At 39.3% G+C, this 27445-nt stretch overlaps 1 protein-coding gene across 1 annotated transcript in view; it reads left to right on the top strand.

Annotated features, from left to right (window-relative positions):
- The window catches only part of CNIH3 (cornichon family AMPA receptor auxiliary protein 3), a 47047-nt gene extending 20627 nt beyond the window's left edge, over positions 1 to 26420 (top strand). Inside the window, exons 2-6 of the mRNA XM_048299343.1 lie at positions 2208 to 2276; positions 5107 to 5154; positions 20590 to 20702; positions 23169 to 23312; positions 25255 to 26420. Coding sequence (XP_048155300.1) covers positions 2208 to 2276; positions 5107 to 5154; positions 20590 to 20702; positions 23169 to 23312; positions 25255 to 25282 — 402 coding nt within the window. The 3' untranslated portion in view covers positions 25283 to 26420. The remainder of the gene's footprint in view (positions 1 to 2207; positions 2277 to 5106; positions 5155 to 20589; positions 20703 to 23168; positions 23313 to 25254) is intronic.
- Positions 26421 to 27445: the final 1025 nt, after the last annotated feature.

The raw sequence follows: 27445 nt of genomic DNA, 5'->3' as shown, positions 1-27445 counted from the left end.
TCACCAGACTTCTATTTCTGGAGATGTAACAAAATATAAACTATTATGGAACTTTTTTTGAAATAAAATGATAAGAATTGAGGAGGGTTTATTTTTGTCAGCCTCCTTCCAGAGAGACACTGAAACTTTTATTGAAGAAACTTTCCTCCAGTCACGTGTGCTTGATACCAGACCTCAATCTCTTTCAGGTGTAGCAGAAGTGTCTCTTAAGATTGTCATAACTTTCAGGCGTCTCAAAAGGTTTGTCTGTGAGACTGTTGCATTTTACGTACTGGTTCTGTGAAAACCGTGTGCTTAATACCTGTCAGATGTGTTTCAATGCACTTACATATAATGCAAGCATAACATAAATTATGTACCAGCAAATAGAGTAGGGTCTTGGCTACAGAACTGGGAATGTTGGTGAAATTAAAAAAAAAAAGGGCAGAAAAGAAAGTGAAAAATATAAGTAAATATAAATGTGCAGTATATTTGAGTCTAACCTCTTTTCCATGCTTCCCCCTTTCTGTCAGTGCTGATGCTGGTACCCAACTGCAGAGAGATACCCAGTTACACTGACTCGTGGGGTTGTAGCCCTCTTAGCAGTTGGTCCAGCTGGAGAATATAACGACCTGTCCAAGAAGAATTAAATACAGAGGTGTCATGAGCCTTATTCTTCATAAATGTACTGCAAACTCCTCACAGCTTCTGTTAGTTGCTCTTTTACCATTGCAGATCTAATTCCTAACTTGAAGAGGTACTGCATCCATAGGGAGAAATGCTTCACTTGTAATCACATTTTATAGTTCCCTTTGTGGTTTATTCTGCCACTTCGACTTGTCATAGTTGAATAAATTGAATTCTGTGGAGGGCTCTTGTAAAATGCCACACTTTTGATTTTTAAATGTGCTTTGGTGTGATGAATGCAGCATTAGAGTGGGATGCGGAGCGCTGCTGAAATTTGGGGATTGTAGCTCTGGGTTTTATTCTCAAGCCTCTCACCAGATTATTATGATTCAAGAACAGGCCCTTTTCAGGCTTTCTGCTCCTGCCTTCTATCTCTGCTAAATGAATGCATTTTGGCTATGCAGCAGGTCTGTGCTGACACCCAGTTGGTTCATTTTTGAACAGCCAGGCAAGCAGGCACGTTGTAACACATCATGGAAAGGCTGTTGCACTCTACTAATTACCAGATTGCTGCCTTGTACTTCCATCATCTCTTATTAAGAGCAGAGACTTTGGGTTGTAAAGTGTCTAAAAAGGAATCGTTGTTTTAACATCTGTTTATGTGGTGCCTGTCAGTGAGCTTTCCTTCCTTGGGTGAAGCAAGACAGAAGCAGAATAAAAGGTATTACTAGAATGCAAACACAAAGTTAAGAATGTGCTTTGAGATCTTTGAATGAAGTATGCTGAGGATCATTACAGCTGTTTTCTTTCCAAGAAAACGATCTTCCAGGAAAACACTAGCTCTTCACTAGAGCTAACGCAAGATCTTCCAAGAAAATGCTATCAAATGGTATTATTTTTATAGGCAATTTATCTGCTGTACTTTAAAAGCATCAGTAATTACCAGGGTGTCTCAATCCATCCGTTAATGGAGGAGACCAAAGGACCTGAGCAAAAGATATCTCTCCATTAGTGAGATCTGAAGTAAAGTTTTAAAACCTGCCACAATTTAGGAAGGGCATGTTTGCTCTAGAGTGCTTTACCTTTTGAGGAGTGTGCTTGTTAATGAATAGCAGCTTGATGGTAAAGCTGATACTAATTTGGAATTAATATCTGAGGTAGGTTTAACAACTAATAAAATGGACAGTTTATGTACTAAACCTGGAACATCATATCAGATCCATCTCTGTGTTTTAGGCAGCTAATGACTTTCCATCAAATCTGGAGATGTATCTGTTTGTGAAGTAGTTTTATGTCATGTGGAAATTTGAGAAAAGAATTCTTGTTAATATGAGGGAAGAAATATGGAAAGGAGCAACACTGAAAAGGCTATAGATATGATTTTGCAGAGTGACAGATTAATGAGTTCTAGGTGTCATATGTAGGAGTATGCCATGCTTTGTTTTAACTACTTAGTTCTAAAGGGAGTGTGTCGGGGAAGCTATTTTTCCATGTTTTCCCTGGAAAGACAGGAAGGCAGTCAGTGCATGTAATTAATCCCTTAAGGAAAATAAGTGTTTGAATGAGAATTCATTACAGGAGTTGAAAAAATTGTTTTTCAGATAATTGCCTTCGATGAACTTCGGACAGACTTCAAGAGCCCCATCGACCAGTGCAACCCGGCCCACGCAGTGAGTACAGCCAGGGCCTGCGGAGCTGGGGCTGCTCCAGAAACAGGGAGCACTGAGCTGTCAGTGATGGATGAGTGTGGCAATTAATAGGGAGTCTCTTGTGAAGTCAGCTGTGGTTTGGAAAATTGATTTATTGGGCCAGTCTGAGGAGCCAGATGGTGATGTTTATGTTAATGGCTTTCCTCTTTGCTGAAGGAGGCAGGAAGGTAATTTGGAAATTCAAAAACTGAAGGGTGTCATGGGATGCTGTTGCTTTCTTTTTTACCTTTTCATTCTGTGGCATAAGTTTTCGTTTTCAAAATAATTTGCTTTCTCTCTGTTCGGGCGTGGGATGACCCATGCTTCTCCCATATTGTCTGTAATAATGAACCAAAAGAGGTGCATGCCTGGACTTCTCTGTCCCATGGCAGGGCTCTAGATTCTCCTGTGGTTTAGGAGTAAATATCATATTCTGCTGTATCTGCATGGAAACGCAGTAAATACCTGGGACTGTAAACTCAGTTTTAACTAGTGAACCAAAAGTGCAGCCTAGATTTATGCATATCAAAATTCCTCTGATAATTAAAGCTGTAATCTAAGGTGATTTGGCTGACTACTGCTACACGTGTCAGTTTGTACCACGAGAACTGAGAGCAGAACTCGTCTCCCCATCACCTCACTGGGAATTACAATGGTCATGACACATGCTGAATTTGATCTCTACAGGGGATGAAGTTCTTGAATTGCCTACAATTGGTAACCAGATTCAGTACTAGTACCTTGCCATTTGACTTTGTTTCATAACTCAGCTGAGGACTTGCACTGCTTAGACCACTGATGATTTTAAGCATAAGCTTTATAATCCTAGAATACAATTTTTTTTTACTGTTCACTAACACATAAGCAAAGAATAAGAAGAAAGAAATTACGTGAGGAAATCCTATAGAGGACATCAGTGGATGTAATCTGGTTTTGAATTTACTGGAAGTAATCTGATTTTCAATTCACTTTATCTGTTTTTATTTCCCATCTTGAGAACTGCAGACTGAATTTATATGTACCAAATTCCAGTAAACTGTTCCCTTCCTAAAACTTGAGATGCTCGGTGGAGATAATTTAATCTTATTTGAAAATGGTAATGGAGTTGGTCTCCATGATTAAAAAAAAGTTAACAAGTCCCTTTTTTTGTCATATTAGTGGTGCAATCAAAAAGTGAATCATAACGTTTCTAGTAAAGCACAGCAGAGTATTCTGTGGTTCACATACCTGACTTCTTGAAACTTTCTGTGATAACTCAAGCAATAATCTGAGATTGCTTTTTTCTGCACAGTATATATGTTGATGCCTTTTAGATTGTCATAAAAGGAAGATTTTTAGTGGGCATTTCTTGTATCTTTTGCCGAGTGAATTTTCCTTTTTCCCTGTGCACAGTGGTATGTGCCCATATTCCATTTTTTTGGTGGGGTAGTTTTCTGTATTGCACTGTAAGAGTGTCTGAAGTTTACCCACATGTCCTCCACAGTGTTTTCATGACAGAGGATAGAGGCTTTTTGGCAAGAGGAGGCTGAGTTAAAGACAAACCAGAGGCAAAAACAATGGCAGTACTGAGAATTTAATTCATATTTCCTGGTTTGCTCTCTATTACCTCCAGTTCAGAGATAGACTTTCTACAAGGTCAGCTGCAGTTGGCATCTGTCTTTCCCTCTCCACTTCTAAAGGCAAGGGAGCTTTCTGCAGCTTCACAGGCACATCCACACACATCCATTCTCACGTTTGCAACTGTGAGTCTAAAATTTCTGACTCTCTTTTAGCTCAGAGGCTCCAAAAAGAGGCACTCTATTTTTCTGACGCCTATCAAGCTGCCACTGCCTCATTGTCTTTCCAAAACGATACTTTTTTTTTTAAATGGCTTAAACTTGGGGACAGGAAAGGAAAACAGACATTCATTTGGAGACTGGAATAAAATTGCCACAAGTTTGAGTTTTAAAACATTTGAAAAGCAAAAAGCTTAGGTAGACTTGGCTTCTCACATTGGTATAGTACATTACCTGCTTTAAAAAGTTCATTGTTTGGAATATTTTTTGCCATGTCTAAACGAAAATATTAGATAGTCTTCTGAGGACAGCAAACCCACTCTACCTTCTGCAGTGTAACTAACAGTAACTCCAGTCATGGGGTTATGCAGTGAAATTTGGTTTTGCTGGTGAGCTCCTCATTATGAGCCATTGAAAAGAAAGCCTGTCTTTGATTTGTCTTCTTTCTGTGAGTTGAGCTTAGAACATCTTTTGAGTCACAATGCCTAATTACAGTGATTTTCAGTATTTATGAATGCATCTGCTGTTTAAAGTGGCATTTTTAGGATATTTCAGATATTTTTCACTAATGTGTTAAATTCTAGTTTTACGTGTTCAGGCACCATTTTAGTGATAGAGGAAGAGCTGCCATGCAAACTTCATTGTTGTTTTTCCCACTCAGATTTATCTTGAAGCCAGAGGTTGGGTACCTGAAAATGCAAGACCAGGTCTCTGTGGTATAAATTGGCACAATTGGATAGAGCCAAAAATGCTGACTTAAAATAGAGTTGCAGCCTCTGGCTGAAGGCTAACATAGACTTGAATCCCCAGCTGATATTGTTACGCCCAGTAACAAATGAAAAATAACTTACTGGGACTTAGAAATGGGAAAATCATTTGGCTTGCAAGCAGTAGGTAAGAATTGAATGCTGTCATTTCAGATTAATAATGTGTTGCTTCACTGCAGCCATTAATTAAAACATTGACCCCTTGTAATATATTGTCTTAATTTATAACACCAGCTAATCTCCTGCCTTTCCCTCACTTTCTCCTGACAGAGGGAGCGGCTGAGGAATATTGAGCGGATTTGCTTCCTCCTGCGAAAGGTGAGCATGAACCAGCCAAGGATTTGTGAAGTTTATGAGAATTAAAGCCATCCCGTGGCAATGTGCATTTATTTTCTCTTTGATCCTCACACTCTATTGATGGAAAGCTGGATTCTCCTGTGCAGTGAAAGTCGTGATGACCTTGTAAGGACAGAGTAAGACAAATTATAAAAGGTTGATGTAATAGAGGGTGTCTGGATAAAAACTGAACTTTGGAACATCAGCCCATTTATTTTGGAACAAGCTTTTCCAAGGTGGTGAGTCGTTTTGCAGTTGCAGCTGGAGGTTCTTTTATAGTCCTATAAAACTGCTGTTATTGTTGTAGTACAGGCTTTAAAAATACCCTTTTTTTGAACAGTGGCTTACTATTTGACATGCTGAACATTTTTATTAGTTACATATCTAGTGTTCAAGGTTTCTGGTTGATGGAATAGAATAGTTGATATAATATGTGTTTTAGCTTGATGAAAGTGAGATGCTGAGTGCCTCAGTTTCTGAGGGATTTAAAGGAGCTGATACATTGTGGGTTACTTATCTGTGGCTTCAAAGAGCATTTTCATAAACAATCTTTGTTTTCCTGACTGTGTCCCGTTGAAGTAAAAATATCATAGTTCCAAACTACTTTATTCTGTGTTCAAGTTTCAATGTATTGTGTTCTGCAGGGTGGTAATGAAGCCTCCTAAATCCTGCATTTTTCCTTAAAAAGGTCGTCACTGAAGTGTGGACTGCTGAACACACCCTAATCAAGCTAAGACCTAAATTGAGATAGGGCTTTAAGAAACTGATGGCCTCATCCTTAGAGGTTTTGGGAAAGATGGTGCTGGGGATTATCATTTTGGGCTGATCCAAAGGCGTGACTGTGACTCCATGCATACATAACCTGTGGACTGTCATCTTCTGATCAGTCAGAACCTGAATAATGTCTCTTTGGCACCACTGTGAGCGTGGGACTGTTAGGAGCCACATTTAAGTACTTCCTGAGCCTGTTTATGACACTTGGGGGATATGAAAATAAGAGAAAATACTTATCACCAATAGCTTTCCACTTTATCAAACAGGCAGCCAGCCAGTCTCAAGCTGTGTCCCAGTTTCTTGGACATAAAGCAACTGTTGAGTGGTGGTTTATTATATGTGAGCCCCATGGGAATGCCTTGCCTGCATCAATGTTTAATTTTTATTGAGCCTCAGCCTCGTTGTGAACAGCAAGATGGAGCATTTTGGCTAATTGCTGACTCTGTATTCATAAGGGATTGCCTTGCTTCTGGTTCACTTAAACGGTTTGTTAATTCAGCCTCTCCTTCTAAGTTCTTTGGGGACACATTTGTTTTAATTGAGAGATTATATGCAAGAAGAGAAGGGTGCAATAACTACAGAGATTTGTAGCCTTCAAATCTGACAACCACTAAAAATAGTTGGGTTTTATGTAGTATAGAGGAAAATTGAGGAAAAACAGTTAAGAATTGAGTGTCAGCTATATTGATACAGGAAAATAGCAGTTAGGATGCTTCCAGCAAGTACTAAATATATCCTTCAATATTGTGTGGCTTTAGGATCTGTTTCTATTTCTATGAAACAACAACATACCTGTTTTGAAGTCAGGAAGTTTTTTTAAAGGGCTTTGAAAGCAGTGCTGTTTTGCTATTTATGACACTAGAACTTAATGTCTAAGAGATGATGTAAATTTGTTTTTTTAAAGAGGTTATAGGTGGGCTATAAAAGTATGTTCAATTTCATGATACACTGGTTTTAGAAGAGATTCTTGGGAATTGTTAAGTGGGCATACGTCATATAAACCTGATCCCAGTGAGCAAAGACTTTTTTAAGGATGTATTTTTGGGTTTATCTCCAAAATACTTGGAGAAGTTTATTGTCAAACAGTGACCAGGTATGTGTTATTTCACCAGATATTATATAATTTATCTAAGTTATTTACATTTTCCAAAATAGAATGGAGGATGTAACTGTTCTGCAGCCAGGCATTTTCTGATGTTTGGTTTGGGGAAAATGTTTCTAGGTCATTAAAACAAGCAGGATTTGTCTGAAGCAGATATATATGATGCTGTCATGTACACAGGCGGGAACACATGGGTCCTTGTTTCTATGGTGCTGCAGGATTAGATAAGCCCAAATTTTCTGGTTACTGGAGAACAATTGATTATGCACAAGGAAGCTATGAACGTTGTTATAGCCACAGTCAGATCTCTCCTACCCTGAAGTAAATGAGAAGAAGGCTTATTTTCTGAGCCCAGCACCACCTGAGGTTCTCTCAGACTACAGATATTTCATTTTATTCAGTGGTGTGGGGCTTTCTAGGATAGACTTGTGCTGCAAACTGTTGAATATCCCATTACCTGGACACTGGTTGCTGTACAAGTGTCAGATGATTGACACAGGACACACACCAGTATGAGCAAATGCTGTGGAGGCTTTTTTGCTATAAATTGCCTTTGTTTCCCTAAGGATGTGATTCCATGGCTCACTGCAGTGCTGTCCAGGGGACACAAACTAGTGCTGGGTGGGAGCAGAGCAGTACAGAGCATCTCAGGCTTCTTGGGCTCATCAGCCCTGCTGAGGGGTGCAAAAAGCAAGGTGTGCCTGTGAGGTCTACCATGATTTTTACAGTCAAATATTTTGTTGGGGTTGTTAAAATATATTCAGTTACTGATGACAGCAATATTATTTAATTGTAATTGCAGTTGTATTTCAAGAAATCTATGTAACCAATTGATTCCTTATTTTTTAATTCCTAATTGGTATTTACATTAGCACTGAGGACAATTAGGAATTTCCTAGATTAAAATACAGTCAAATTCATTAATCAACCATTGTAATATTATTACTTTACCTTGGAGGAAATTTAAATTAAATTTTAATCAGGTTTGCATTATAATTTTTTAATTAATTCAATAAATCCTACTAAGGAGGAGAGTTGATTGAACTTCTTGATCAGTGAACACGTTTCAGATTTCAGTTTGCTCATGCCAGACAATGCTCAACAATATAAGTAACCTTTCTCCAATTATCAGCAAATATTTGTTTTTAAAGCCCATTAAGCTAAAGTAAGAGTGATTTATGAACATCAGAACTGGAACTTAACTGGGAGGGAGTTGAGGTAGATAAAAGACAGACTTTTACACATTTTTTTAATGTAGTGCAGCATTTTAGTTAAGTTATGCCTAAAATTCCTAAAACTTCAAGTGTAAGAAAATACTGTACCAGAGCTCAATCCTTTTTCTTGATTTTATTTGGTTTTGGGGGTTTTTTTGTTTTTGTTTTTTGGTTTGGTTTTTTTTTTCCAATTCCTGAAGGGATGATTGGAAGAGAGTAAATTCAGCAAGAAATCTAACCACAGGCAAGGTGACATTAATCTCAAAGACGTTCCAGATAAACTTGAACTGTCTTGAAAAATACAAACAAATACACAGACAAAAACCGCTGCAGGGAAGGTATTTGAATAACCAAACTTGGCCAGTTCAGCACTCCAGTACTAGCAGTAATATAGTAGATAGTGAATCAGGAGCTGGGGTTTTAAAACAAAACAAAACAAACCTAAAAACCTCTTCACCTAATATTTTTTGAAGCAAGTTTTAGTGTTTTAGTTAGGTGGTTGGGCAGTGCCAGTGCTTGGTCTGGTCTTGTACCTCTGTCACTGTGGTTTCCAGTGGAGCTGGATCTGCTGTAGAAATGGTGGAAACTTATTATGTATTCAGTAGTTCTGGTGTTTACCAGATTCAGTTCTGGTTTTTAGTACTTGCAAAAATAAAATAAATATCTATTTTAAGTTTATATTTCATTATTTGGTAAATAACCAAACCTGATGTTACCTCAAAGAGCAGTTGTAGAAGCCATTCCATTCAGACTGAGATAATGTAAATAAAATGTAAGACCTAGAGAGGGTAATACAGAATTCTAGACATCTGAGTGTCTGCACTGTTTTGTTTTGTATGTTTCAATATTTACCTACTCTGTAAAAAAATTAAAATTACTCATATGTGTGCAAGTAACAGTAATCCAGAGACATGAACAAACAGAAGTTTGAAGGGTTATGGGTTAACACCACAGGTTCAGCTGTGGACAGAGCAATGAATCTGAGGATGAAGATAAGGCTTGATCCCATGTCTGTCATGCCTGTTTGTCAACACTGAATGCAGACTCTCAAAGTTTGGACAAAATCCCACAATATGTTTGGTGAAACATTACTGAGCTCATTGGATCAGCTAACGGGGAACAAGTTAGCTTTTAGGCTTTTCCTTAACAGCAGAAGAGGCTTATTTGAATATGGATGTTCTTTTTCTTTATATGTGTCTAACTATTATGTGAAATCACCACTCTTAAAAAGTAGCCCCGTCCTTCCTTGTTTACCCTTACTCAGCTGATGATTCTTCCTGCATATTTTGGACCAATGTGCACTAGAGTAATTGCCATATGAAATAATTTTTTTACTTGGACCTTGATAGGCTCCAGACCTTTGCCTTCTGGTGGCTCCTACCATTCCCTGCATGCAGCAGCTACAGTGGCCACTCTCCTTTGGGGAGTGTCAGGTGTCCCAGTAGCTCATTTCAACTGACTGATCACATTCTTTCCATCTTGATAAATTTTCTGGCTATTGCAAGGATCACTCTCTCTGTGGTTCTGCCTCATAGTCACTGGCAAGCCTGAGATAATGCGATGGATTTTAAGAGTGTGGGTTTGGGTATGTCTGTTGGTTGCTTCGTCATGCATTTAGGGATTTATGGACATGTGACATTCTTTTACCCAGTCTGCAGGCTGATAGTCATTAGCAGACCACTTCTGTAAGCCTATAGCATGGCTCATTAAAATGCCTAATGTGAGGTTATATAAGCAAATTTAGCAAATGTGATGCATAATCACAAGGAATTTTGGAAGTGGTGTGTAATCATCCATATTGTAAGAAGGAATCATACTTTCTCCCTGGGGCTGAGAAATCTCCTAGGTGGAAACTGCAGCAGCAAGAAAATCAGTTTGTTGTGAAACTGGGAATAGCAGCAATGGTTTTACCTTGGTAGTGCTATGTTTTTTACAACCTCAGTAAACATGTTTTAATTCCTCATTAAGTTGGACTTAGCGGAAAAAGAAAATGTTGCAGCATAGCCACACTTAGAGGGATAAGTCTGCAGGGTTAATGCATACCTGCTTTCCTCCTAGCATGTAGTGGACACTTATTCTTTGAAGCTTAGGTGTTTGTGTTATCCAGGAGGAAAACAGAATTTTCAGTCTGGTAATAAGGCATTTTTGGGCTGTGGAAATGGCAGTGATATTCTGCCTTGCAGGAGAAAGAGGCTGATGTTTCCAGAGTTCTGATGAACTGCTGCTGTAACAAAGATCACAAAGGGAACAAAAAATGGCTGCGTATGGCATTTTTCCTGTTAATAGTGATTCTTACAATGATGGAGCACATGAACTTTGTCCACTCTCATTAGAGACTGAGGAGTTCATCATTGTTACTGGCTCCTCAGCACATGTTGTATTTCTTAATGTATCTAATGCTCTCTCCTTTCACACCTCACCGATGTGATGAAACTGCTGAGTTTTGAGTAACCTTCTGGGCAGTAGGAAAACTGTCAGGAGACTCTTCCCACAGAGTGACGAGGAGCATAAACCCCAATCAAGAGGCAATGTGGATATCTTCTGAAGAGTGAATATAAAGTTCTGTGAATAGAAGATATACTGCAGATACCTAGGGGGTTATTCAATGTCTCACTGTGACTCAGGGCAATACAGAAGGTTGTACCCAGGCAGGCATTGCTGTGTATAAAACTATTTAAGTAAATACTATGTATTTTTAAGATTATTTTTATCATCTGAAATGCCTTTTTTTTTTCTTTGCACTGCAGTTCAGTGGTTCAGAACAGAGTTCTGAATCCTTTTGGTTGGATTACATTAGGTAGTTTTGTTATTAACTGGCCTGATAAGCAATGTGAATCTGAAACAGGTGTTCATTAATAGTTTTTTTTAGAGGTTTAAACATATGATCTGTTATTGGGACTACAGTGATATTCTGAATTAACATTATCAGATGAAAACTTCACATTTTAATAGTGTCTTAAGTCAAAAGAGTAGTTTTAGGCTATTTCGTTTGTCTTCTTTCTGGAAGGAAATATAATACTCTGCTTTTGTTGTCTTTAGGTGGATGTTCTGTTGTCTTATGTTTTGCCACTTCTTGAATTTTGCATTTGGTTCTCTTAGTTGGATACTTTGGTCTTTTAAAGGTTGTGTTGTGCTTCAGCCAGAGATGACTTTCAGCAAGACTTGGCTCTCCTTTTCCATTATGTTTGCATTGGTGTTTGTGTTACAGAAGTGCTTTTGGTCTCATGTAAAGAATAAAGCCTTGTTGTGTCAGATGCTACAAAACCCACATGGTAAATGGGAAGAGCATTTGTTTGCACTCACAAGACATGTACACAACAGGAAGGGAGAGGTTGCACAGTTATTCTGATGATAGAAATCTTGTTTTTGGAAACCTACTTAGTTTTGTTGTTAGCGGGCATAGCTTGAATCTCTTGTTTTTAACTGAAGCTAAAATTGTTAGCTGTTTTTGAGGGGTGTCAGTAATTGCATGGGGCCTCAAATCTCTTCAGCATCTGTTCAAATCCAGCCCAGTTTGGAGTCAGCCTCGAACTACTGTGGTCACATTGATGATTGTTGGGAGTAAAATGATCTGGTGTTGTATGCTTAGAGACTTGGGATGCTTCCTCTACAGAAGTGTTAATAAAATAGGCAGTAAGATGAGATAGATCTCTGTCAACATCACAGTAAGTATGAGCTACACCCCTCTGCTATACACACATACACAAAATTAGCTTCCAGACTGCCTCAGAAGAAATTCCAGAGTTTGCATGCAGCCACTGGAATAAAGGATATTGCTGTTTCCGAAGTATTGATTAGATCTGCAGATTTTGTAGGCTGTAAGCTTGCCATGCTGTTCATATCCTGTCAGTTAGGATTTGGACTGTGATTGCATCATCCTTTGTAAAACTAAATTCATTGAAGTTCCTTTCTTGAGGTGCCCCAGAACTTTTTCAAATACATTAGGCTCTGAGTGTGTGTGAGAAACCCAAAACTGGTGTGTATCTCACTACTCCATCCTTATATGAAAGTTGCTGGTAAACTTCTATTGCATGATAAAGCCAACTTTATTCTGGCCTTCTGAGTGGCTCTGACAAGATATTTTTACATTTGGAGAGAGCGACTTTACACTTCAGGGATAAAATTTGAAGTTAGCTAAAAATGTATTAGTACACAAGTTTTAGTTTATGAAGATCATGACTTATGGTGGAGTTCTTTTTAGACAATTTTCACACAGCGTCTCTCATTAGTCAAAAGAGGCAGGAGATAAATGCTAAATCTCCTGTTCATGTGAACAGTGGGGCTGTCCTTAGGTTGTACAAGGAAAAGAAAGAGGAATGTAACTTGATAGGAGAAGTGGAGATACAGGAAAGGGAAGTAAAATATTTGTAACTGAAATATGACACACTTTCACTAGCTCTGTATTGGTTTAATTGTTTTCTGCAGCTTGCCTAAAGGAGGATGGAGTTAATATATTCACAGTGATTCACACTTGGTAGAGATTTTGTTTGCACCCAGAAGGATGGAGGACATAATGATTTTCCCTGAATCTTGCAATATATTTCCAGTACAGACAAAATTTAGGCGTTCAGTACCTTTGTTACTGAGCTGCCTTTTTCAGTTTTGCACTCTGACAGGAAATTCAGTACAGATCATCTAAAAGCTTCTCTCTTTCCCTCCCTTAAGTCTTTTCTGCCCACTTTTTTGTTACATTTGTTATCTGTGAGCTGTGGAATGGGATAAAATGGGGTATGCCCTATTCAGTTAGTCTTTTGGGCACCCACATAGTTTTGAATTTCATCAGAAAGAGTGGAACTTGGCACAGTAGCTATTTTGCAGAACTGATAATAGAATTGGGATCAAAGAGCAGGCAGTATTTATACTTCGTACACAAATAATCCCATGAATGTTGCTTGACTAGAGATAGTGCATCTTTGTCACACTTTCTGTTTTGTTTTAAATAGATTACATTCATATTTACTAAAAAAGTATTACTATTGCAGTAAAAATACCGACTATAATCCCTTTTGTCCTTTCTTTGGATACACTATCATATCTGGAAAGAAAGTCCTTAAAATAGGACTAAAGAACTGAGAGGAAGTGTAGTATTTCTGGCAGGCAATTCATTCACTACTGACACTCATTTATTAAGTGCATTGTGCCAACACTATTTCTAGTCAATTTCACAAGTTCCTGAATTCAGCACTTTTGAAAAGTTAGAACATAACAATTGTTATTTTTAGCAGTAATTGCCTAAGGATGTCTGTGTGCTTACCTAGGGATAATGAGAAGATAGATCCTGCTGTGTCTGCCAGGTGCTCATAGCAGGGGGAGCTTGTAAGGGGAGAAGTTATGAAAACTATTGCAAGAGTGAAGAGTTCAAACTTGTGACTCAGCCACAGTTTGGTCCTTATCCCTCTTTTACTCCAGGAGGGAAGTAAGATTTGCCAAAGTCATGCCTGATGAAAACTGGAATATCCTTTGAAGGGAGATATTTGTAGTGTTATTACTCATGAAAATATGTATGTATAAAACTATTTCAGTTTAACTGACTATATTTTGCTGCTAGTCTCATCTCTAAGTGTTTAGTCAATAATCAAAGTGCCAAACAAAGTACCATCCTGTAGCTGATGACCTCTCACTCTACAATTCAGCTTCTCCCAGTCCTGCTCTGGAGGATATGTAAACATAAGTCCTTACAGTGGGAGAACATCACAAGTAACAGCGGAATAAGCTGAGGATGCAGCAAAAATGTAGATGAGTAATGTCATCTGTACTGTGCTCCTGAGAGCAGTGTACTTCTCAGCCACTTGGGGTGATGCGATTTATGCATCTGTTCCTCAGAGCTGTGTTGAAATATTGGCAGAATTTGACTTGCTAATGGCCTATATTTGCTCTAATTCAGTATGCAATAAACGAAGTATTTGCATTTTCATAAAATGAAGGAAGTTAAACCAAAGGTCACTGCTCTGTTTAGCAGAATGTTCGGTGTGGGTTTAAGTTGGGATCACACCCTATAAAGCTACTATGCAATTACAAAAAGCAATATAATTCCTAAATGTAGAGCACAATAATTTTACACCATACCTGTTTATGGATGCAGTCGTTTTCTGCTGTGAGTTAAATGTCCTACCTTGCATCTCGTTGCTGGTGTTTTCTATAAAGCTCTTGTACTGCCAGGGAAGGAAATGTCTTTGCCATGTCTGCACTGCACCAAATCTGCTTCCTCAGACTGACAGTCTTTACATACCCAGTACAGAAACAGCCCTTTAGTGAACGCTTAGTTTTCAGCATTTATGGAAGTGTCAGTCTTAGGCAGACCCCCAGGAGAAGGCCTGAGGGCCCTTCCTGAGCCGTGCAGATGGCTGAACTTCATTTTGATCATTCCTGAGGTTTCTGTATTCATAGCCCTGCCTGTGAGCTGGGGGGCTGGTTTTGTGGCTCCTAATGAGCAGCTGCAGTGCTAATTGCCGTTCTCCCCAGCTTTGGGTGAGCAGACAAAGGCAGCAGGAGCTCTTGGAATAGCCCAGCTGCGGAGTGTCCTGGCTGGTTGTGCCTGAAGTACAAAAGTGAGGTAGGGCAAGACGGGGTTTATTACCCTGTTTTCTGCCAGTGCTGTGGACATTAGAGAAGTTCGCACTCCGGGGTTGCTAACCCAGCTTCTGTTACTGGTTCTGAATTAGTGTGAGGAAAAGGAAGGTCATAAAGATGTCTCCTGATCCCTGCTGAGTGGAAAAGAACAGTTTGCAGAGGAGATACACTTGTAAGATCACAGCACATCTGCCCTAATGACGTGCCTTCCAAGGATGGGGCACTTCTTGAATTGTGCCGCTGCCCTGCAGACCTTTCAGTCTTTTTTTAAATCCGTTTCATAACCTCTTTACCTGTTGGCTGCTGTGACCTCCCATGGGCTCTGCAATACCAAAATATTTATAGATACTCCTGATGAATGTCCTGTAAAGACCTGATTCTCATCTGTCACTCCTGTTGAACTTATTACTGGTCTTAAGAAAAGGCTTAAATATTCTAGTCATAAACTAGCTCCAGTGGAATCTGTAGATATTGAATATAATTATCCCCATGTTGCTGAAGAGAGAAACGAGACAATGAGAAGTGAAATGATAGGCCTAAATATAGATGTGTTTAGTAGCTGAGATGGAAAGAGCATCCAGAAATCCTATATTTTAATATTAGATTTGGTACTGTGTTACAGATGGATATGGAGTGAGAATAGTAATTAGGCTCTTTGTGTTACTTATTTCATTGTCTGGTATTTGTGCTGTGGAGTGACTTATGTTCACATCCCCTTAAAATAAATGTTTAAAGGAATTCCAATAGCTCTTTAGAATAATTAAATTACATTCATAAAGCACTGGCTTTTTGCTGCTTTGTTTCATTGTGATCCTGAACAGTGGGTGGAGGGGTGAAAGCACAGATGTTATATCCCTTTTCGTTTTTATTTGTGCTCTGCATTTGTTCTGTAACATTACATCTTGCATGTGTGCACTGCTGCTCTCCCCCAGATAAAATGTAAAGCTATATATATATGAACTTAGTAGGTTCAACTGCACGTTGTCCTTTTGATGATCTGGAATCCATTTCCCAGGCATTTCCTTTTCAGCTACTTGCACACATCTGCCTAGCAAACTGCTAAATACTTCTAGAGGTTTGCCTAACATGGTGTTTAATTACTTGAAACGGTTTTGTTACATGTTTGTGTTATAACAATTTGATGCCACTGAATTTCTAAGTGATTTCTATAAACAGCTAGAGAACAGTCTGTAGAGACACAAGCAAGTGTGGATTTTAACAGGAGAATTGAAATAAATTGAACCTGAATATTTGGACTGAAAACCTTAGTATATTTGCTGTGACAGAATTGTATTGGGCTCTAGGGCAGCCTTTCAGAAGAGGTTTTGGAAGCCAAGTAACCCAAATCATTTAAAGTAGCTTAGAAAAATACACTAGAAAAGCAGAAAGATTTCCTGTATTTCAGGAGTAAATTTAGTGTTTCATGTGTTTGATCAGTGCAAACAGTATGTTTAAACTGTTGGAATTATTAAGATGTGTGTGTGTATTTAAGTTACACACAGTTGACCCTTCTTCTTTGGTTTGTGCACCAGCAGGAGGAAACAGATGATTTGTTTCAGAGTATGTACATTCCACATACGCACACAGTCTGGGCTAAGGCGCATGCTACTGCTAGCTTTTTGTGTGGTCTTGCTTCCTTTTTTTTCCACTTGCTTGCACTACACTTGTGATTTTTCTGGCCTGTGCTGTTCAGTTAGGGGAATTTTGGAGTCATTAAATAATCTCCCTTTGACCTCACAGTCTTTAACTCAGCTGACACTCCCCAGTAACCCAGGTTAGCTCTGGCAGGCTCTGTAGGGATGGGCTTTAAAGTGTTATTGAAATAACTCCTGTGTCCTGAAAACCTTGGGTACACCTCCACCCCCTCTTTCCCTGCTGCTGCTGAGGACTGATTCCGTCAGCTTTTTTGAGGGATGTGGTGGAAAAAGCAGCAAATGAGCACTGTAGTGACAAGCTGCAGTCATCCTCTAGTGCAGTAGCAATAACCACTGCAATAAAGCAGTGTGCACTTAGATCAGTCCTAATCTGGGGCCTGGGATTGATTCCACAAATGCATGGTGCTTTCAGTTTCTTGTTGCTTTCAGGTGGATGGAAAGAGGCTTGTGTGTTTTTAAGTTGAACAACTTGTTTCTGCTGGGGTAATCAACAGAGCTCTTAACATTGCAAGAAGGAGACTCAACCCCCACTTCTCTCCAGGATTTTCCTGCCACCTGTGGGAGGAGAAGGCAGGCATTAAGAAGGGACCTTGTTTCAGCCTCTAACAGTGTAATGAAGACTCTCAGAAACCCTGGTAGGGTAGAGTGTATAGTGACTGGCAATTTCTGGGTACAGTGTAAAATCTGTGGTTGCAGTGCAGAGGTTGACATGCACAGATGGAGTCTGATGTAGACTCTGAGTCTTTTGGGGGAAGGAACAGCAATTGTGTGAGAATTATTATTATTGTGTAGCACTCAGGAGTGTTGGTCTAACCAAAGTGCTGGAAAAAAGCATCTTGACATTTCAGTGGCTTAAGAGAGACTGGGAAAACTGCTTGATTCACTTGTTGCAATTGATTTTCTAACTGTGAGAATTTAGTAGCACTGATGAAGGGATGTTATTATTCCTGCTATAATATCTTCCCCGTTCTGGTTCCTGTGAGGTATTTTATGGGCCCTGTTCACTGGTGAGACAATCTGTAAGAATCATTCCATGTAAAAATGATAGTGTCCTGTAAAATCAAAATTACATTTTAGAAGAAGGTATCCACATGTAATAAGAAGAATAAGGAAGAAAGGTGCTGACAGAAAAAGACAGGGGCTGTTGTATAAGAACAACAGAATGGATTTAGGAAATAGGAAACAGAGTAAAATTATTTAGGACTGAGCTTCTCTACAGAGGCCTTTGTATTCCTATAAACAGAAAGAAGCTGCTGATAGGTGCTTAAATTCAGTGCTTGTTTTCCTTCTCTTTTAGTTCAGCCAAGCCTAGATGTCTAGCCATAGCAAAGCCTGCCTTATTTTCTGTGGAATTAGAGGAGAAGGATCTATCTACATGTGCATGTGTGTGCCTACTACTTTGTATGAGAATGAATTCTTGTGGTGAGATGGTAATGACTGTGATAACCACCTAAGATTTTGCATTTTAAATGTGAATGATGAATTGTGAATAAGGGTTTTGAATATTTACTGATGTAGCTATTTACTTAATTATCCATATCAGAGCAGCACTTAGAAAGTTGTGATAGTTTCTTTTTCCCTTATGCTTATGTTATAGCAAAAGGCATTTCTGATTAGCAGCAATTTTTTTGTCTAGAAGCTGACTTCCTTCTCAGGTTTTCCACAGGGAAATATCAGCCAGCTGAATTTTTGGTGGTAAATTTGTAGCGCCGTTTGAGCTTGGGACTCAAAGTGACCGAGTTGCATCCCTTAAGAATTGTGCTGCTATGCCAGTTTCTCTTTCTTCTCCATGTTTCATAACCATCTCGAGCTTCATCTTGAGCTGTGTCGGAAAGCAGAGGTCGTTATCTGAATCAGGATGTTCCTGGTTCAAAATAGCAGTGTACTATTTATATCCTAACATGTTTACCATCTGACAGCTTCCTATGCTCTCACAGGAATGAATTAAAGACGGTTTAATTCCTGTTGCAGTTATCTGTATCACAGAAGTTGCTTTTCAGTTGAGTACCTCAGCAGGGACAACAAGGATTTACTGCTGCTTGTTTCTCAGCCAGCTTTCTTCTCTCCAGGAGCTGAATCCCATGTTTGCTAAAGTTGATTTCAAGTTTCCATTGTTTTTAGAGGATATCATGTCAAATTGCAGGATGATTCTTACAGCTAAGAACTGAGACAGTGTTTTATTTTAGTTATTTACTTCACCTCATAAGCCTTGATGTTAGTGCCTTTCTACATGCTTCCAATTCTCTCTCCTTTTAGATTTGGTCTCTTAAGTCCATCAGCTGAATGTAATTGGCTTTGCATGAATTCTCTCCAGAAACAGTGATCAGCAATGATCCTTTCTTAATTATGTCTACAGGAAAATACCACTCCAAGAAAAGGGTGGAAAGACGTAAATGACCCATTTGCTGTTCCATCAAAAGCATAGATGGATTTAATTTACACCAGAAATTGTGACTGGAAAGTGAGCCTGCTGCTGAGAGTCCTCTGCTTCCTTTGTTTCCTTTCTAGTTTGACTGCAGATTTTTGTTTTGTTTTTCAAGCTCTGAATAAATCTTCACCGTGGGTTTCCTTCTCTGTTATTACCAGCCAGCCCACTGATCAGGCACCAGAGTTACAGTCTTGCTAAGTCTGTGTATTGTGTTGGAATCAGAGATCAAATATGTGAAAATGAATGTAATATGCTTTTAAGTGTTGTGATGTTTAGTGGGCAGACATACATCATGAAGACCTTTCTTGCTACAATTTGTGATGAAGATGAATCATTCTTTGGGGAAAGGTTATAGTCATGTTGTAAATCACATTCTAAAATTGAAAAAAAAAAAAGATCCAGCAGTGATAAATAAGTACCATCTGGAACCTGAACTATATAATTGTATTGTGATTTGTCATCCACATAAGATAAGCCCTTGAGAATGTTTAAGTTGAAGGCATAGTCACAGAGATACCAAAATGTGTTAACTTCTTCAAGTACTGATGTGAAATGAATTAAAACAATACATTCCATGTGAGGTGGAAAGACTCCTAGAACCAAGATGATGTAATTCCTTGCAACACAGCTGTATGGGAGTAGGCATTTGGAGAAGCTGTACAGTAAATTTTACATTGTTTTAAGAAAAATAGGTCTCATTTTAATTATTTGACAGATGATAATGAATTTACATCAAAAAAAGGCCTCAAATATCTTTTGTGATGTAACTTTGGTTGATGTATCTCCAAGATGAAGCAATGGATGCAGATTAGTTGTATATGAGTTTGTCTAGCTTTGAGAAATATCCACTGCTGGAAACTGTTCTCTTCTATTATGTGAAGAAAAGAAATAGGGATTGCTGAGAAGAGACATGGGAAGAAAACAAGAGAAGAAAGACAGCTAAGAAATGGGAAAGCATTGAAAAAAGCAAAGTGCCTTTTGAAATAACTACTCTGAATCAACATCACATACATTTCTGCTTCTGCCAGCTACCCACTCATTTTCTCTTTTAATAGAAAGAATCATCATGGTTCTGAAACAAATAGTGTAGGGAGCCGTGGATTTTCTTAGGAAGTGAGTTTCCTGTCTTAGTGGGTTTGAGCTTGCAAGGCTTACTTAGTAATGGATTTGGTCTCTTTAGGGTGAATATAACATATCAAAATGGTAGAAGCAGCGTTTTATTTTTCCAAAGACACCCCTCCAATACAGACACAAAGCTTCAGGAATAGCTTTGTTTCCTTTCTGAATGCATGAGTAATAAAACTTCGTTCTTTGAAAACTCTTTTACTGACATTCATTTAGTCTCAAAATGCTTCTGTGAGGGAGGTATTAATATAATGTGTGTTCTGTAGACATAAATCTGGAACACCAGATAAGACAGTATGTGATTTGTCCTATGCCTCTCATCAAGCCTTTGGAGTACAGACTTGGGTAGAACCTTAACCTGGCCCTGAGTCTTGTGCTCCTTGCTCAAAGACACTCTGTCTGCCAGCTGAGGTATGTCTAGGGGCAGACACACAGGAGACTTGCAAGACTTGCAGAGTTGATTTGTTTTCTGAAAGACTACCTGGGTGACTAAAATCAAAGAGGTGTTTGTTTTACTGACTTCTGTTGTTTCTGTTCCTTTCCTTTTAGCTGGTGCTGCCAGAGTACTCCATCCACAGTCTTTTCTGCATAATGTTTTTATGTGCTCAGGAGTGGCTCACACTGGGGTTAAATGTTCCTTTGCTTTTTTACCACTTCTGGAGGTAAGCCCTTCTTTTATACGCTGACTGCTTGTTAGCCTTGCTTGCCAGCTCAGCACACATGCAGATTGTATGAACAATGAAGGACAGTGATAGGAGTATAGATGAGTATCTTCTGCCTAGAGGCTCTTGCCTATAAGCAGCTGAAACTTACACTTCCAGAGAAAAAGGAATTTTTTTTATGATTTAGGATGGCTAAAGAAAACATATGATAATACAGCTGTGGCTTTCAGTTACTTAGATGAATGTTCTGAAGGGTGTCAGGATATACTCGCCGCAAGCGAGTGAAAACATGGGAGTGAAATAGGCTGGAATCTGAATGTGGAACTTGGTGAGGCTCTGAATACTTCACAGCTGGGGAGTTGTAAGACAGTTCATATTTGAAAGAGCTTGGACCTCTTCATTCAGCCCCAACAAGGAAACCTTTCCATTGTAGTTGTGAAATAGAGACTGGGCAGGTTGACAGATTTTTGTGTCTCATCTTCTTTGGCAGCTTTTTGATTTTTTTTTTTCAGTATGAAGTAAGTTGTTTCTTTCTGTGCAGTAGGGAATTTCTTTTCTGCAGGAGAGTTCTCTTTTAGAGACTCTTGGAGTAGGGATTGGAGTAGGTGAAGAGCTGTTTCTTCACACTGCCCATAGGAAGAAGTGGGGCGTGTTCCCACTCTGGATCTCTGATTTGTCTTTATATTCACCGAGGGGCTTTCAGAGTTGATCACATAAGATCTGCTGTTGTTTTCCAGACAGGCAGTGCAGCTGCTGCTGCTGCATCTTCCTCTGCATTCTAGTGGAGGATCAGCCTTCTGTTGCTTCTGAAAATAACCAAGAGACATCAGTTTTTGTGGTTGTCAGTCTGGAGACTTCCCTAGTTTTGCATTTTCACAGTGTTTGTAAAAGCACAGATGATTTTTGTCTGTCGGGGTCTCTTTGTGTTACAAAGGTACATATGGTAGCCAGAAGAATAATTCTGTAAAGAAGTAAAAATCATCATGTCAACCAGGAAATAAAAAGTAGTAGCTTTTTTACACTTTTTTTCTGCAAAAGCTTGGTAGTAATGCAGAGTCGTATGATAAAGTGTATTATTGAGAAATTGGAGTGCTTGTGCAGTTCTCAGAAAGCTAAATGAAACAAAGCTACAAGTTCTTTTGTCCACACTGTTTTGCTCCAATAAAAATAATAATATTTTATGCTGCTCTTTTGCTAAGGGTTAACAACCAAAGTGTGACAATGATACCCATTTTAAAAGTTTCTAAAAACAAATATTACCAAGAGGAAAATGGTCAGACTCTAAGTAATGATACTGATCTTTGGAGAGAACTTTTGATTCTCTTTCTGTGATTCTTCATATGCTTTGCTGTAAGTACTCCATAATTACTCCTGCTTTAACCACAGAGAGGTTTGGGTTCATTATGTAAAGTTCTGCACAGAACCATGGGAAGATGCTGTGTAATATCTTCATTCCAATGAAGAGAATTAAGCAAGATTTTACCTATGATTCTCTGTAAAACAATTTGCAATTTTATTAGAGATTGTAAATGGATGTGACTAACAATGGAAGGGAGAAAGGCAAAGTTATTTTGAGAACATCTCCTTTCAAAGTTTGCTGCTGGTCACTTGTTTGGTGTTTTTGTATCTTCCTATCTGTCTATCTATCCATCTGTAAGCAATCAGCAATCTTCTGTTTACTTCGTCAAAGCAGCAGAAATAACAATATTTCCTCTGATTTGTGCTGATTTTAGAGCAGTTCATTAACTTTGTTGAAGACTTCTTTTTTTTGTATTTGCTTTTGCTTTTTACTGCAAAGGAGCTGAGACAAAAGCCCCTTTGCCAAAGGAGTTCTTTTGTCACGATTTTCTCAAACATTCAGTCATTGCTGAGACTAATTAGAAATTTCTTCTGTGCAAGAAGGAAAATATTTTCCAAAGAAAATTATTTGGATGATACATTTTTGAGCAGTGCCACATGTAGAAAACATTAGTTAGCCACTTCTTCTGTTACTCCATATTGGCTTTTTTCCTTTCCAGAGTTGAAGGAACTTAGCTACCAGTTGATTGGGACTGTCACCTTTCATCATGTCTGAAATCAGTTGTGTAGGTGCAGTTAAAGCCCAGTAGTCCTTCCTCCACTCTGTGATCACAAACCACCATGTATTGTCACTCACAATGTGTATGTTATTAGTGGATAAGGCAGAAATAACTCTGTAGGAAGGGGAAATGTTTCAATGTGAAAAATTAACAGAACACAGTAAATCCACATTCATTAATTGCTCGGTTCCATAAGAAAGGAGTGCTTAGACTAGCTTCCTGATTTTTACAATGTCCGGAAATAGGGACTTGAAAAAGAAAGGGGGATTCCTCCTATATCATGGAAGATGGTAGTCTCCTGAGCTGGTGTTCAGGAGGGTGTGTATCTGCACATATTTAATACAGATTACTACAGAGCCATTCTGGGTGTCTTCTCCTGCTCTTCCAGGTATTTTCGTTGCCCAGCAGATAGCTCAGAGCTGGCATATGATCCACCTGCAGTCATGAACGCAGATACCTTGAGTTACTGCCAAAAAGAGGCCTGGTGTAAGCTGGCCTTCTACCTCCTTTCCTTCTTCTACTATCTCTACTGGTAAGTCTGGCCATTTCACTAAGAGAATAGTAGCTGCTTTTCATTTCATTTGTGAAATTGCATTTAGGAATGACTGGAACCAGTTGGACAATTTCCTTAGTCTCATAAAACTTGCTTCTGATGTTGGTTCAGGGAAGTACTCCCACTGACTGCTGACACTTCAGTACAGAATATTTACTGTTTACCTAAGGCCTGAACCAGGCCCCAGGGCCAACCAAAGGAAATAACTTTAACTTCTCTGTATAGTCTTTTAGGATGGGTGAAATAACAAATGTTATGCTAATGGCATTGCATGAAATAAAAAACTACAATTCCTTATGATTCAAGAGAATCAGAAGAAAAATACACCTCTGGTGTAGTAATACTCAAGATGGTAAATAAATGGGTAGGTGGATGTTGGGTGGGAGCATGGGATGCACCATGCTTGTAGTCATTCCTACAGGCTCCCTTTCATGACAGGGTAAAGCCTGTGTGTGGTCCAAACCCCTAATTAAAGTACATTAATGAAGATACGATATGCACCCCAGTTGTGTGTTGTCCCCCTTCCCCTTTCACGTCACATGTCCTCAGTGCACAGGCACAAATGCCCAGTGCAAAAATATGTCAGAATCATTTAAGGTAAGGCTTACCAGGATCCCAGTGCTTTTAGTCACCTCTGTAATCATACCATAAAAACTACTGGACGACAAACTTTAACACACTTTAAATGGAGGTGATGCTTTAGGATGCCTTTTTTCTACTCCTTTTTCCATGATGTATTTATATAGAGTTGCCTCTTCAAGCCAGTCTTGCATGTAGTCATCCCCCTGCAAGGTAGGTTTGCGTGCTGGTGGAAGTGTGATTTCTCCTCTGATTACTGGTGTCTTATCTGTTCTGCTGTTCCCCACATCTTGAGGAGTCATTGCTGCACGTTGCTGTTTCTCAGCATTCCTTTTAAATGCTGTTGAGAACAAAGATTTCTATCCACCTGTGCATGTGTAGGTGCCTTTGTCTGCACATGAGAGCGAGAGGCTGGGAGGTGCCTAACACACATGAAGATGGATATGGAATGGGAATTTGAGTAGGAGTAACTTGGTGGGTTTAGGCTGAGCAACCTTCCGTGCCAGTCCTGTTCAGGGGGCTGAGAGTGGAAAGCATGGCAGTTAAGCTAGACAAGCTCTGTCAGTAGTGCAAGGAGAGAAAGCAAGAAATGGCCAGAGAAAAGCATTTTTTAACTCCACGTTTTTGTGTTGGGATCAAAGTTGGCTCTGTAGTGTGGTGTAGCATTTCTCCTGTGACCTTACTGCTGTGCAGCTTCCTCTGAGCCCTTCATTCTAAAATGTGGCCATCATCCAAAATCCACTGCCTGGTGCTAGATAAAATACTATAAATTACAGACAGTTTTTCAATGCTTTCCTGGGTATTGGCAGAATTAGAATTGCAGTAAAATGGAGCTGTGGCAATATACTCTGTTTTGTTCGCTTTTCAGAGTTGAGTTTAGTATGTATGGACTCAGTCCAGCTGGTGGCTGCATTTTATGTTTCTTCTAGTGCACAGAGTTTTTTTCCAAAGGAATCAAAACAATGCAGTTTCATGGAAAACCTTGCCTGCCCCGCCGAGAGTTGCTGGTTGAAGTTTTAAAGATCAAACACGTGAAAGCAAAATGGTTTTGTTTCTTCGCTGTTCAAATCCTCAAAAGCTCAGACTGAGCTTTAAAAAGCTCAAACACAGCTTGTGGTGCAGTAGGATGTTGATAATGAATTTGTTATTTCTTGAGTGCCTTTTGATACCCATCTTGAATACACCATAATTAAGATGCTTTAGAGAGATAGAAAGAAAGCAAAGGAAGGCACAGGCCATTACAGTCAGACCTGAGGAACAGACAGCAAAGGGTTATAAAAATCAAAGTGCTCTGCATGCTTCAAAGGGATACTTTCATATTGTGTCTTTCTTTTACATTCAGCATGATCTACACTCTGGTGAGCTCTTAACTGAAAGATCATCGCTAAAGACTGAAAACAACAAAGGCTGGAGGTGCAAGGATGAGTGAACCAAGGGATGCATGATTAAAAAAAGCAAAGAGGAGAACTTTGAACCCAAGCAGTAAATACGGTACATGAAAGAGAGATCCAGCAAAGAGAAGCAGAATACCATGGGAGAATGGCTGAGTTAATTGTGTTTGTCTCCTGTTTCTCAATGTATTGCAGCAAATGATTTTTCAAAACCCAAGCAAACAAAAAAAAAAAATAGCAACAACATGGGCCAAATTATACAACTATTCACCTCTCCAGGGATAATGCTGCTTGGTTTGGTGGATTTGTTAAAACTGTAATCCCTATAGCCCCTACTGTCTTCCAGAAAGCAACGCTTCTTAAGGACTATTCTGGACTGAGGAAGCACAGGACAAGATGATCTTACACAGAAAGAAGAACTGTACCACATGTTCTGAAAATGAGTGCTGAGTGGACTTCATATATGATGTGTGACTGTCCTACAGGGCTGTTTGCATGACTCTAGTCAAACAGGGGTGTCAAATCTCATGGAACCGCTTCAGTGCTTTTGGTTTCTTGGTTTTTGTCCCCAACCAAAACAACAATAACGAAGGAATTTGCAGTTTCAGTGTTCTGTATTCTAACTATATGCTATTCCTGCAGGTGAACATCCAGTATGTTTCTGTACTTCATTTGTGATGCGCCAACACCATACAGTGAGATGTAGAAATACATTGGGTTTAACCTAATCAGGCCAGGCACTTACCAGAATAGTGTTCCTCTGACTGAAAAATACCCCAAACCAGGTAAAAGCTGCATATATTTAAAGAGGATTGTAACGTAGCTATTATATTCATCACAATGCTGGATAGCAAATACTGGACCAGCTAATTGTGGTCTGTAATTCTGTTTTGCAGTTGTACTTCTGCTGTAAAATTTAAGCTGGAGCAAATACACAAAATGTCTTTGTCTTGTATCAGGTTCCTTTTGAAAGATGTTCAGTTTTTTATAGTTTAAAGGTTTTAAAATTTTGTCATAGAATTCTCATTCGAATTCATTCGTATGGGCTGCTTATCTTTATACATATGTATGTATATACAAATACATATCTATATAAATACAATCTATTTACATTTTAGGTTAATCTCTTTGACTGACAGGTCAAAGGCATCAAGTGTCCAGAACTGCTGCTAAATATATTTCAGTGCTGATCCAGGTGAACCCAGGCTCGCTCCCTCAGAGTCACTGGTGCTGTGGGTAGTAGCAAGGCTGTAAACTCGAGACTAGCCCCAGAGCATGCACAGACACTGCTTGGCTCTTGCACTGGGAATGAGCTAATAAGGTAGGTTTCTACCAGAGATTGGCAGGGAACAGCATGGAGAGGCCCATCTGTCCCCTGCCTTGTTCACAGCTGGTCCTGTTAGCACGAGCTCGCTGCTCACCACATTTGGTCTGGCTCTTGAGAGCCAATAGAGTGATCCTGTACCAAGCTCTGAGGTGTTTTCAGTCTGGGCACAGGACTTCAGCAGGAGAGATGCAGTCTCACAATGGCTGCTGGGTCATCCCATGTCTGGCATGTTCCATATGGGGCTGGAGTTACTGTGTGCCTGCAGTGCCAGGACTCAGTCTGGTTTGATCTGGCTACGTTAGCAAAATTAAATCCTGTTAACCAGCAAAGCACAGTGGCTGCATGTAAACTGCTCCTGGACCACGCCAGCTCCCAAATCCTGCCTGGGCATTGCTTGGAATGGAGCTAGCTGGCCTGTGCAAACATTATACTGGGGTCGTTCTGACAACATTTATATGATGAAGTTATCCCAAGAGCTGACATTCTCTAATTTACTGTGGTTTCATTCTTTAATTTTCAGTAGTTTTTACTGGATGTATTTTATCTTCATACAATGTAATACTCCCAGTTCTGGAAGCATAGGGCTGTCAAATCAGATGTTGGGGAGCTAATTTGGACTCTGATGGCTCATAGTTTTGGATTGCATACACCATAGAGGTGGCTGAACTGCTCTTGAAATCACACTGACCCTGCAGGCAGTACAGATCTGTTTTCTTGGAGTGAGCCTGAGCTAAGAAATTTCACTGGATCATTACAGAGCTAACTGATAAAGCTCTGCTGCTGTGGAGTAATTAGTGCACAGCCCATGAAAAGCT

Source organism: Corvus hawaiiensis, chromosome 3, assembly GCF_020740725.1.
Source record: "Corvus hawaiiensis isolate bCorHaw1 chromosome 3, bCorHaw1.pri.cur, whole genome shotgun sequence".
NCBI lineage: Eukaryota > Metazoa > Chordata > Aves > Passeriformes > Corvidae > Corvus > Corvus hawaiiensis.
Note: the sequence above shows the minus strand (reverse complement) of the source record. Positions and strands in the feature narration are given on the sequence as shown.